The sequence below is a fragment of the Saccopteryx bilineata genome, chromosome 7 (assembly GCF_036850765.1).
Source record: "Saccopteryx bilineata isolate mSacBil1 chromosome 7, mSacBil1_pri_phased_curated, whole genome shotgun sequence".
Classification (NCBI taxonomy): domain Eukaryota; kingdom Metazoa; phylum Chordata; class Mammalia; order Chiroptera; family Emballonuridae; genus Saccopteryx; species Saccopteryx bilineata.
In genome coordinates this window covers 71,464,516-71,477,777 of record NC_089496.1, presented here as the reverse complement: position 1 = coordinate 71,477,777, position 13,262 = coordinate 71,464,516, and the positions used below count along the sequence as shown (strand labels likewise).

General features: G+C 40.3%; 1 protein-coding gene across 6 annotated transcripts in view; it reads right to left on the bottom strand.

Annotated features, from left to right (window-relative positions):
* Window positions 1-13,262, bottom strand: part of SCAPER (S-phase cyclin A associated protein in the ER) — a 312,812-nt gene that overhangs the window by 191,659 nt on the left and 107,891 nt on the right. For all 6 annotated transcript variants that reach the window (XM_066239323.1, XM_066239324.1, XM_066239326.1 and 3 more), the window contains one exon: window positions 10,532-10,639. In XM_066239323.1, coding sequence (XP_066095420.1) covers window positions 10,532-10,639 — 108 coding nt within the window. The remainder of the gene's footprint in view (window positions 1-10,531; window positions 10,640-13,262) is intronic.

Sequence of the window (13,262 nt, the reverse complement as noted above, 5' to 3'; positions counted from 1 at the left end):
AATAAAGTATTCATGCCTTAATATGTCCTATCTTGGGTCAATTCTACAATGCCAGGAAGCCAACTTGAATGTAAGGATACATGCACATACCAGAATAAATCTTACCAATGCGGCCCTAAATAGAATAATAATAGAATAAGTAAACTGTTAAATTGGGCAGCAACCATAATGCAAACAAAAAGTAGCATGTATAAGCACTCCAAGGATTCATCCAAAAAAATATGGTTGAATGGCTTTTCATATTTGTTTAGTCTAACTGTATTATAAGAACTAAGAGTCACAGAATAAAGTTTTATCAAAACCTCAACAGTTTTAAGCTTCTAAAATGCGGGTACTGTCACCTATTTAAAATTGCATGTTACAATAAAGCAATTGTTTAAAAGATTCATGAAAGAGAATTTCATACAGTTGTAATTTATCAACCCAATGACAGACTCTGCAAAACCTGTAATAATAGTTCTTTAGGTTTCCCATCCTGAACCAATGATTAATAAACAGTATCTCGCCCTGGCCGGTTGGCTCAGCGGTAGAGCGTCGGCCTAGCGTGCGGAGGACCCGGGTTCGATTCCCGGCCAGGGCACACAGGAGAAGCGCCCATTTGCTTCTCCACCCCTCCGCCGCACTTTCCTCTCTGTCTCTCTCGTCCCCTCCCGCAGCCAAGGCTCCATTGGAGCAAAGATGGCCCGGGCGCTGGGGATGGCTCTGTGGCCTCTGCCCCAGGCGCTAGAGTGGCTCTGGTCGCAACATGGCGACGCCCAGGATGGGCAGAGCATCGCCCCCTGGTGGGCAGAGCGTCGCCCCTGGTGGGCGTGCCGGGTGGATCCCGGTCGGGCGCATGCGGGAGTCTGTCTGACTGTCTCTCCCTGTTTCCAGCTTCAGAAAAATGGAAAAAAAAAAAAAAAAAAAAAAAAAAATAAACAGTATCTCCAAAACTGTATGGTTTATTTTTTATTTTTATATTTTGTGGCAGAAACAGAGAGTCAGAGAGAGGGACAGAGAGGAACAGACCGACAGGAAGGGGGAGAGATGACAAACATCAATTCTTCGTTGTGGCTCCTTAGTTGTTCATTGATTGCTTTCTCATATGTGCCTTGACTGGGGGGCTACAACAGACCAAGTGACCTTGGGCTTAAGCTGGTGAGCCTTGCTCAAAACAGATGAGCCCGCGCTTAAGCTGGTGACCTCGGGGTCTCGAACCTAGGTCCTCCATATCCCAGTCCAACACTCTATCCACTGCGCCACTGCCTGGTCAGGCAAAACTGTATGCTTAGTAAAAGAAAACTAATACAGAACAGAGACTATGTGCCTGACGTATGGTGGCAAAGTGGATAAAGCGTTGACCTGGAATGCTGAGGTTGTCGGTTCAAAACCCTGGGCTTGCCCAGTCAAAGCACATACAACAAGTAACTATTACAAGTTGATACTTCCTGCTCCTCCCTCCTTCTCTCTTTCTCTCTCCTCTCTCTAAAATCAATAACAACAACAAAAAACTTAAGAAGAGACTGTGCTTATTATCAGCGAAAGTGTGATGGCCATATAACATCAGAAGAAGCATGAAAACCAGGTATAGCTGGCATAATATTTAAAAATTATTAATGTGATGATCTATTTTACCTTTCATGGCTTTTGCCTTATATGGCTTTTGATCAACTCAGCCCAGATAGGTAAGTGATTAGAATATGTTCTGATAATACAAAAAAATGCTCTCTCTAATAATCAACTTTAGATATGCAAAACAGATATATGCAGCAAGACAACAGGTGTATAAACCAAGCTAATATTCTGAGATTTAATGAATTTATTTTGTGCTTTTAGCATATCAATAATCAAGTCTGAAAGATTCAAATTACGGCATTTACTCCCGTGTATAAAGGAAGTTCACTTTTCCAACCTTAAGGCTGTTATTGGTTAGAGTAAAGAGGAAGAAGAGGTGAAGGTAAATTTTGTCTCTTTTCAGCCAAGAAATTGGGATGGAAAAAGGAAAATAAGACAAACACTGTATTTCCCAAGGAAGACAGGTGAGTTAGGTTAAGTGAGAATAATGCCAAGTGTTATTCTCAAAAGAACTGTCTTTCCAGCTGTCCCTGGCACCAATGTAGGGTGCACTCCATTCGTATGGTCATGCTATGTGGTCAGGAAGAGGCTCTGTGGTTTCCCAGATGCCCTTGTTCTTATGTGGTGTGAACACTGTGGCTAATAGAAGCCAGGTGGCCTTCAAGGGGCCAGAATAAAAGTTTATATCAAAGCCTCAGAGACATGTAGGCAGAGAGGACTAGGGGGTGGCCTGGCTGATGGTAGAAACAGTGTCCAAGTGGAAAGAGGCAATTAAGTTCACCAGCCACTCTTCAAAACTAGTAGCACAGGTAATGCTGCAGTGAACAGGTAAACATGGGACACACACTGAAAATCAGAAAAGACAGAAGACATTTGTAGAAAGATCCAACTTTTCCTACTGACATGACTCGTGTCAGCCATACTCTTCTCCCCACATACAGACACTGTATTAAGAAGATGAGGCCCTGGCCGGTTGGCTCAGCGGTAGAGCGTCGGCCTAGCGTGCGGAGGACCCGGGTTCGATTCCCGGCCAGGGCACACAGGAAAAGCGCCCATTTGCTTCTCCACCCCTCCGCCGCGCCTTCCTCTCTGTCTCTCTCTTCCCCTCCCGCAGCCAAGGCTCCATTGGAGCAAAAATGGCCCAGGCGCTGGGGTTGGCTCTGTGGCCTCTGCCTCAGACGCTAGAGTGGCTCTGGTCGCAACATGGCGACGCCCAGGATGGGCAGAGCATCGCCCCCTGGTGGGCAGAGCGTCGCCCCCTGGTGGGCGTGCCGGGTGGATCCCGGTCGGGCGCATGCGGGTGTCTGTCTGACTGTCTCTCCCTGTTTCCAGCTTCAGAAAAATGCAAAAAAAAAAAAAAAAGAAGATGAGCAAGTGGCTGGGGACTGAGAACTGTTATTCAAAAGAGGCTGTACATGAACTACTGAAACTTTTTAAAATTACTGGATCAAACTAAGGTTCGGAACAAACATTACTAGTTAAAATTTTTTTTCTCAAACCAATGTAAGACACTAAAATCAGCCATGAATAGATAGCTGCGTAGTCTCCACATACCCTAGTTACACTGTGAGTGAATTTACCACCATAAGAATTCCAAAAGTTAAAATAGGCCCTGGCCGGGTGGCTCAGTAGTAGAGCGTTGGCCTGGAGTATGGATGTCAGGGGTTCGATTCCCAGTCAGGGCACACAGGAGAAGCGCCAATCTGCTTCTCCATTCTCTCCCTCTTTTGCCTCTCTCCCTCTCTCCCTCCCTCTCTCTTCTCTTCCTCTCCTGCAGCCACAGTTCAACTAGAGCAGGGGTCGGGAACCTTTTTGGCTGAGAGAGCCATGAACGCCACATATTTTAAAATGTAATTCCATGAGAGCCATACAACCACCCGTGTATGTTACGCATTATCCAATAAAAATTTGGTGTTGTCCCGGAGGACAGCTGTGATTGACTCCAGCCACCTGCAGCCATGAAATGAGCGGTAGGAAATGAATGGATTGTAATACATAAGAATGTTTTATATTTTTAACGTTATTATTTTTTTTATTAAAGATTTGTCTGCGAGCCAGATGCAGCCATCAAAACATCTGGCTCGTGACCCATAGGTTCCCGATCCCTGAACTAGAGTGAGTTGGCTTCGGGTGCTGAGGATGGCTCCATGGCCTCTGCCTCAGGTGCTAAAAAATTGCTCTGGCTGCAACGGAGCAAGGACCCCAGATGGGCAGAGCATCGTTCCCTAGTGGGCTTGCCGGGTGGATCCTGGTTGGGGCACATGCAGGAATCTGTCTCTGCCTTCCCTCCTTTCACTAAATTAAATAAACAAACAAACAAACAAATAAATAAGTAAAAAGAAATATAGCAATCAGCTATATATGTGTGTGAACTATATGCTGAATACATACACATTTTCTCTGTTTCTCCCACACAACTATAAACATTTCCTGATCCTACTAAAGAGAGAATGAAGGCAATAGAAGCTTTGTTCAATAAGAAAGAGTAAGACGTTTTTAGATTATTTCTCAAACTTACTTAAAACGTAACTTACTGAGGTAGTGGGGGGGAAATGACTTATTGTAAATGAGCCCTAGTTTGTTCATCTGGCTTGATTTTCTGTTGAAAAGCAAACAAGATGTTTTCTTAACATGACTATAAATGCTTCTTTTTCTACTAATAAAGGTAAGCAAGCTAAGGAAATAAACAGCTCGATTATCTATTATTTCCCAGACTGCCACCAACTCTGGGAGACATCTGCTACTTCTTCCACCTCAGTGCTAGACACCCTCTGGCCAAAAAGATCAATTTATTTTACCAAATACAGTGATGTATTTATGTTTTTGCTGATTTAAAATTTCATTTTTTTCTTCAATCAGCTAATTAGCATAATTTTTCCAAGTTGTATACTAACTTAGGATTTGTAAAACCACACTTCATTGTAAACATTCAATAAATTATAGTTAAGATCCTTCATGAAACTCTTTTTCATACTTTCCATAAATGAAATGAAAACACTATTATTTTCTCTATATTTATATACACAGACTAACAAACAGAGCTTGTACAATTTACATGCTTTTAAAGCTAACAAGTCTCACAAACAGAAATACATAGATTCAAAAAATTTTTTTTAAATATACACTTCTTGACTTTATTTTCTATATAGGATTATACTTCACACAAGTTCCACAAACATTATCATCAGCTTCTTCAGATAAATTAAAGACCAAACTACAAAGAAATCAGTTTTATTTAAAACATACTTATTTCTCTAGCAATGCACACAAAAAAATTAAATATTAGAATATATTTAAACTAGCACCCATTTGTTTTGAGCTTTAAAAACCACATACTTTTATCATTTGGATTCTAAGATGATAAAAGAGAAAAAAGAATCAAACATCTAACAGCTCTTTTTATGAAGGCTCAAGAAACATAAAAGATTTCTTGGTCAAATTAAAATAAAAACACAAAACACTAAACCTTTCTTGCTGGGCAGCTACCTATTATGTTTAACAGGCTTAAAACAAAATATGTCAAAGATCAAGAGTAAGTTATCTGATATGTCAAATGCATGAGGTCAAAGGTACAATTTTATTAGGTCAGAAGTGGTATAAATAAAATCTTGTATGTCAAAGAAGAAGGGTCACAGACCAGATGTATATAATATAAAGACATCACAGATGACAAGTAATAACTTTAAGTAGAACAAGTATGTTTACCATAGATATCTTCACTGATTAAAAATGAAACATCCATGTGAGAAATATAAAATTGCCTTTCTATATCATATTACTCATGTGCTGTATTGAATACTTGTGTTCAGGAAGAAGGGGCTATAACTAAAAATAACTACATGCTTAAGGACAGGCACACATTCTGAGAAATGCATTGTTAGCCAATTTTACCACTGTGCTCACTTATACACAGCTACACGTTGGGATGTTGTGACCTACTACATACCTGGCTGCATGGAAGAGCCCACTGCTAGTCTGTTCAGCATGTTACTGTACTGAACACTGTATGTGGGCAACTGTAACACAATGTCAAGTATTTGGGTATCTAAACACATCTAGACACAGAAAAGGTACAGTAAAAATACGGCATGAAAGATAAAAATTGTACATCTGCATAAGGCACTTACCATGCATGGAGCTTGTACAGCTGGAAGTTGCTCTGGGTGAGTCAGGAAGTAAGTGGTGAGAGAATGTGAACTGGCTAGCCAGGGCATTAATGGACACAACTATAGACATCATAAATACTGTACACTTGGGCTACACTAAATTTGGGGTTTTTTTGTGTGACAGAGACAGAGAGAGGGACAGATAGGGGCAGAAATGAAGGGAGAGAGATGAGAAGCATCAATTCTTCATTGCGGCACCATAGTTGTTCATTGATTGATTTCTCATATGTGCCTTGATCAGGGGGTTACAGCAGAGACAGTGACCACTTGCTCAGGCCAGTGACCTCGGGCTCCAGCTGGTGAGCCTTGTTCAAACCAGATGAGCCTACGCTCAAGCTGCCGACCTCAGGGTTTCGAACTTGGGTCCTCTGCATCCTAGTCCGACGCTTATCCATTGCGCCACTGCCTGGTCAGGCTAAACTAAATATGTCTTTTAAATTCTCTTTCTTCAATAATAAAATAACCTTAGCTTTCTGTAACATTCATACTTTTTATATAAACTTTAAAATTTAACTTTTCAACTCTTTTGTAATAACACTTAGCTTAAAACACAAACATACAGTACAACTGTTAAGAATATAGTTTCTTTCTTTTTATGTGACAGAGAGACAGAGAGAGGGACAGATAGGAACATACAGATAGGAAGAGAGAGAGATGAGAAACATCAATTCTTCATAGCAGCTCCTTAGTTGTTCATTGACTGCTTTCTCATATGTGCCTTGACCAGGGGGCTACAGCAGAGCGTGTGACCCCTTGCTGAAACCAGTGACCTTGGGCTCAAGCCAGCGATCTTGGGCTTCAAGCCAGCAACTTTTGGGCTCAAGCCAGCGATCATGGGGTCATGTCTATGATTCCACGCTCAAGCCAGATGAGCCCATGCTCAAGCCGGCAACCTTGGGGTTTTGAACCTGGGTCCTCTGCGTCCCAGTCCAACGCTCTACCCATTGTGCCACCACCTGTCAAGCTATTTCTTTCTTTATATATCTCCTTATTTGATAAGATTATTTTCTATTTATTTTTTACTTTTTAAACTTTTTTGTTAAAGATTAAGATATAAACAGAGGATCGGGATCATTAATATCATTGTCTCCACCTCCATACCTCATCCTACTGAAAGGTATTCAAGGGCAGTAACACACATGGAGATGTTATCTCCTATGCTGACAATGTCTTCTTCTCGAACACCTCCTTAAGGACCTGCTTGAGGCTCTTTTTGAGGAGGTATTGCTCTTTTCAGAAATATAACCTTGTGATTTGCTTGGTTTGTTCTTTTCATCATAGCTTTGCTTGCACCATGAACACTCCTCTCTACTACTAAAAACCTTTTGGTGTTGGGAGTCTATGTTTTCAAACTATTTAAGGAGCTTATTGAGGTCTGAAAATACTTCCTGACCCACTGCACAATAGCATAACTTCTCTTACTAAATCCACTTGACCTCTAAGGAAACTGATGCCCCAAAAAGGTGAATAAGTCAACAATATTGTAGTAACTATGGCCAGTGCCAAGTGAGTACTGGAAATATTGGGGAAACAGTTTGTAAAGTAAATGATTGTCTAATCACTATGCTGTACATCTAAAATTCATACAAAATAATATTGAATATAAACTGTTAATAAAAAATAAAAGTTAAAATAAAAAAGAACTCAATTACAAATGATTTTTATAATTTCCTTTATAATGGGGATAACTAAATTCTTTTTCTTTTTTTTTTTTTTTTTTTTTTTGCATTTTTCTGAAGCTGGAAACAGGGAGAGACAGTCAGACAGACTCCCGCATGCGCCCGACCGGGATCCACCTGGCACGCCCACCAGGGGGCGACGCTCTGCCCACCAGGGGGCGATGCTCTGCCCATCCTGGGCGTCACCATGTTGCGACCCTCCTGGGTGTCGCCATGTTGCGACCAGAGCCACTCTAGCGCCTGGGGCAGAGGCCACAGAGCCATCCCCAGCGCCCGGGCCATCTTTGCTCCAATGGAGCCTTGGCTGCGGGAGGGGAAGAGAGAGACAGAGAGGAAGGCGCGGCGGAGGGGTGGAGAAGCAAATGGGCGCTTCTCCTATGTGCCCTGGCCGGGAATCGAACCTGGGTCCTCCGCACGCTAGGCCGACGCTCTACCGCTGAGCCAACCGGCCAGGGCCCTAAATTCTAATTAATGAAGGAATTGAGGATTTTTTCCAAGTGGAGCACACATACATCTGACTCTAGTTATATATAGCAAGCTTAAGTAGAAATGGAGATAATTACATGAATGATTCTAGTGAAAAAAGAAATTCATCCTACCCTCTCTTAAAATATCCATATAATTTGAGGCAAAGGCAAATTCAATGTAAAAGGCAAAAAATCATTTGAGGTAAACTAAATAAATAATTATATCTACTTTTTATTTCACTTTTATTAACAGTACCTAAAGCAATTCTGTATAATCTTTCAGTTTAATTCAAGTTTTTATCAAATACCTCACTGTGTGTCAAATGGGATATCAAATGATGGATATACACGAATTAAATATTAGGAGACTTCCAATTCTAGCCATAGTGAAGTCACTTATACTAGATTAATCTTTCAACTCCAAAAGTTGCACAAAATGTACAAAATATCTATTTGAGGGCATTAAAAACAGCCAGCCCTGCCAGAACTTGAGAGACCATGACCCCCAAAGAAAGGAAGCAGAGGAGCTGAATTCCATATCCACCCTGGGTTTTTCCTTAGGGCTTACGCCAGTTTTTGACACAGGTAACAGTGCAGCCTAAAAGCAGCAGTCTTACTGAGCTGAGCAGAAAGAATTGGTTCAGAGCTCTCAAAGGGGTTGGAACTTGAGAGGCAAAAATCCTCAACAGAAAGAAACCAGACAGAAGTGAGCCCAAATAACTATGGAATTTCCCTTCCACAGTTGGTCATATCCAGAAACTCAAGAGAAACAGTAGCTTCATGCCTCCTATCTATGTGTGATACTCATTAAGAACCAACGGCGAATTACCCCTGCACCCTGACAGCGTTTAATCCAGGTCACAGCCACATGTCCTTGAACCACTCCTTTGCCCAAATCTCCTGGCACAATCCCACATCCTGTCACTGCTTTCTAATACTTTACTGAGAAGCTACATACACTTCATGGCATTTTTTCCCTTTTTTAACAAATCAATAAACCCAATTTTATTCAACTATACATGTGCGTCTGGAGGGCATTGACAGAAAGCTAAGAAAAATAATAAACTGTATACATCTTTACATAAACATTAGGGATCACCTCACTAAATTAAGAATAAGTGGAATAAGCCAGACAAACGTACATATTATATGATACCATTTATCATGTCAAGGTCAGGCAAGACTAATTGCTGGCACTAGTACTGAGAGACTAGTTACCTTTTGGGGGCGTGACTAGGACAGGAAATGAGGGAGCTTTTTAGGGTACAAGAAACTATAATTTGATATGAGTGGGACATTTGTATAAATTCATTAAGTTATACAATTGAGATGTGTATTCTACTAATATATGCTATGCTTAAAAAAATAAAGGGTTAGGCCCTGGCCGGTTGGCTCAGCGGTAGAGCGTCGGCCTAGCGTGCGGAGGACCCGGGTTCGATTCCCGGCCAGGGCACACAGGAGAAGCGCCCATTTGCTTCTCCACCCCTCCGCCGCGCTTTCCTCTCTGTCTCTCTCTTCCCCTCCCGCAGCCAAGGCTCCATTGGAGCAAAGATGGCCGGGGCGCTGGGGATGGCTCTGTGGCCTCTGCCTCAGGTGCTAGAGTGGCTCTGGTCGCAACATAGCGACGCCCAGGATGGGCAGAGCATCGCCCCCTGGTGGGCAGAGCGTCACCCCTGGTGGGCGTGCCGGGTGAATCCCGGTCGGGCACATGCGGGAGTCTGTCTGTCTCTCCCTGTTTCCAGCTTCAGAAAAATGAAAAAAAAAAAAAAGAAAAATAAATAAATAAAGGGTTAAACATACACATGCTCTACACCCAGTACAGCCCTCAAAGAAACACAGTAACCTTTCTTGCGCTTAAGAGATGCCTGACAAACACGCATTTATCATCTTTGGATAGCTTTAGAAATTTCCTATTATAAAAAAAGCCCAAGAAATTCATGTATTACTATTGTCATCCATGTCTCAATAACATTTGGATGAAAATTATTTATAAAAATACTTACACAAGTCTAAATTTGCATAATTCCAAAAATTCCTAAATCATATACTTAATTAGTATATTATCATAATTACTATGATATTTAATTAGTATATTATCATAATATACTATCATATAAAATAACATTATTTTATATATATAAAACATATTATCAACTGTTTGCCAAGAAATGTAGAGTATCTCTAACAATTCTTTTCTATTAATAAAATATATCAATAGCATAACCTATTTTATACTGAAATTATATTAAAAACTGTTAAAATCTTATTTTTATGATTCTTGTTAATATGTACACTAAAATAACACATTTGTTTACTATTATAGTAGTCATTAAATGTTGCAACACATTAGTTGTTCATTGATTGCTTTCTCATATGTGCCTTGACCATGGGGCTACAGCAGACCAAGTAACCCCTTGCTCAAGACAGCAACCTTGGGTCCAAGCTGGTGAGCTCTGATCAAATCAGATGAGCCCACGATCAAGCTGGCGACCTCAGGGTCTAAAACCTGGGTCCTCCGCATCCCAGTCTGACGCTCTATCCACTGCGCCACCGCCTGGTCAGGTAGTAGTCATTAAATGTTAACATAATTTAAAGAATCACAGAACTACACGAGAATATGGGATCGTTTCTATAAAGATTTGTTAATGAATTAAGCGAAGCTCACCACTTCCTCATCTGAGAGTTCTCGCCCTTGGATGCTGCTGCTCTCTCTCACAGCTTGCTGGTGCTTCCTTCCTTTAATGTGGCTAAACAGGTACACCTCTGAAGAGATCTATAAAGCACACAATCAGAGCAGTGCAATCAACGCAGAATTATATTTCATTTTAAATGTTACAAATTCACCCCAGTATACTATACACAAGTTGAGATTACTAGTCTAGTACTTACATGTTACACTTAAAAATGGTTTCTTTAGAATGCAATTCTGAGAAACCTCTAGAATAGACATGGTCGAAAAGGCATCCCTTATAGCCAACCTTTAATAGGTTACACTGGGGATCAAAATTTTTGTTGCATCCACAACACTTATTCTTACCTAATTCGAGTGTGCTGACCTCAAATCTGACATTAGTTTTTCTCTGCAAGCTAGTTTTTTTGCAATTCAAGATTTTAGGTTTTGATCTTACTTAAAATTTTCAACATTTAGTTTAACATAATGAAGCAGAATGTCTTCTTGGGCATCATCCTAGTGAAAATATAATAATTTATATAATGTAGTAAATACACTAATACACTAAAATATATGATTGCATCAGAATTTGTCTACAATTTCGAAATAGAACATATTAAAACACTTATTTTAATAATAAAAGTTGTGCAAAACTTATTTAAATTCTATTCAGGCAAAAATTTGCATTTGTAGCTCTTGCATTTGTGTACTTGTTGAGGACAATCTCGTTTGATGCTCCCGCAGTAGTCTGCTCATCACTAACAGCTCCAAGATTTTCAGGAAACTTATCAAGGTGACTGTTCACGAAGTGAATCTTAACGCTCATGTTACATCCAATGTCACGGAAAACCAACAGCATCCTTTGAACCAGAAGTTCATAGTTTTCTGTGTTTTTGTTGCCAAGGAAGTTCTTTGTAACTGCCACAAAAGACTGCCATGCTGCTTTCTCTTCCTTATTCATCTTCCTGGCAAATTCTCCGTCACTATGAGGGTTCGAATTTGAGGTCAAACGAATATACCTGCTTTCATCTTCTGGAAAGACAAGGCAGGAGAAGCAGAAATATTCTGAAAAGCATTCACTTTTTATATTCAAAGCCTGAACAAACTGCTTCATTAAGCCAAGTTTGATGTGAAGTGGGAGAAAAATGATCCTGTCTTGATTAACTATAGGTTCATTCACAATATTTTGCATCCCTACTTCCAGAACTTCATGTTTCAGCCACTCCTTCTATGTTCAGTGTTTCTCCCAAGCTCGGCTGTCCCACAAACACAGAAAGCAAGGACACTTTGTGAAACCTCTCTGTTGTCCTAGCAGAAAATTTATCATTTTAAGATCCACACAAATGATCCAGTTATGCTCCTCATACTTCAGAAAGTTGAGGACAATTTTTATGTCATTATAATCTTCTCACAGATGAGTTGAATAACCAATTGGAACCACTGATAAACATTACTGTTGTGTAAGAGAACACACTTCAAACTCCGTTTAGAGCTGTCAAGAAATAGCTACCATTCTGTTGGACTGTAAGTGGTAACACCTAGCTGGCTGAGAAGACTCCTGATATCATGACAGTAAACAAAGTGTTTGTCTTCAGAATAAAAGTCCACAAAAATTCGTTCACGCTTCCTGAAATGGGATACTTTAGCTGACCGGTAAAGTACATTCTTTCCTTGAAGCCTCCAGAGACTAATAATTCAGTTGCTTTCTTTGATAGGCCCAAATCTCTTACTGAGTCATTCAATTCGGGTTGGCTAAACTGCTGAGGGGTTAATGACTGCTTGGCATCAGAAGAAGACCCTTCAGATTCTACAACCATTTTCTCATGCATCTCATCAAAATATACTTGATCACCATGTTCACTTTCTTCGTCCTTAGAAGAAATAAAACCATTAAAAACTGGAACCGGGAGTGTCTCAGAGTGTGGGATAGGTCGAATTGCTGAAGGAATATTGGGATATGCAATCATATGCCATTTTTTCTTGCCGATGCCCTTTGTATGAATCAGACAGAAATAACAGTCACTGCTGTGGTCCTTAGGTTCACGCCAAACCATGGGAATACCAAAGGCATTCCTTTGCGTTTTCCTTTTGTCCAGTCACGAAGCATTTCCTCACAATTATGACACACAATATGAGGAGCCCAATTCTTGTCTTGATCGTCAAGGGGAACTTGAAAATAGGCAATATATGCACGTGTCACAAATGATGAAATATTGCACCTTTGACGTTGAAGTGAGTAACAGCCACATATATAACAGAAGGTGTCAGGACTATTCTTACATTTACGCCTACTCGAAGAAGCCATGATTCACTCTTAAAACAAAATAAGAGGGTGTTTTTATCAGATAATAATTTTTTACATTTAAAAACAACTACAATTATGTAAAAGTGATGTTTGTAAAACATCAATTGCCTTGTGGTTATATGTTCAATCCAAGAGTCACTGCCCTTTAACTCCAATTTAAAACCAATGAATGCCATTAACTGTAACGAAAAGAAATTAAAATTGCATAAAAACTAGAGCATGCACCAAAAAACGGATTTCAGATTTGGAATCAGCGATGCAGAAATATATAGAAACAGTTCTAAAACCTCATGCAACAGAAAATGAAAAGAAAACTGTTCCCCAGTGATATTATTTCCTCTAAGTATCAAGGTTCAAGTTTCAGTACTGACAATGTTCCTTTTCTTTGTTTGGTACCAATGCCAAAAACCATAGACTCGG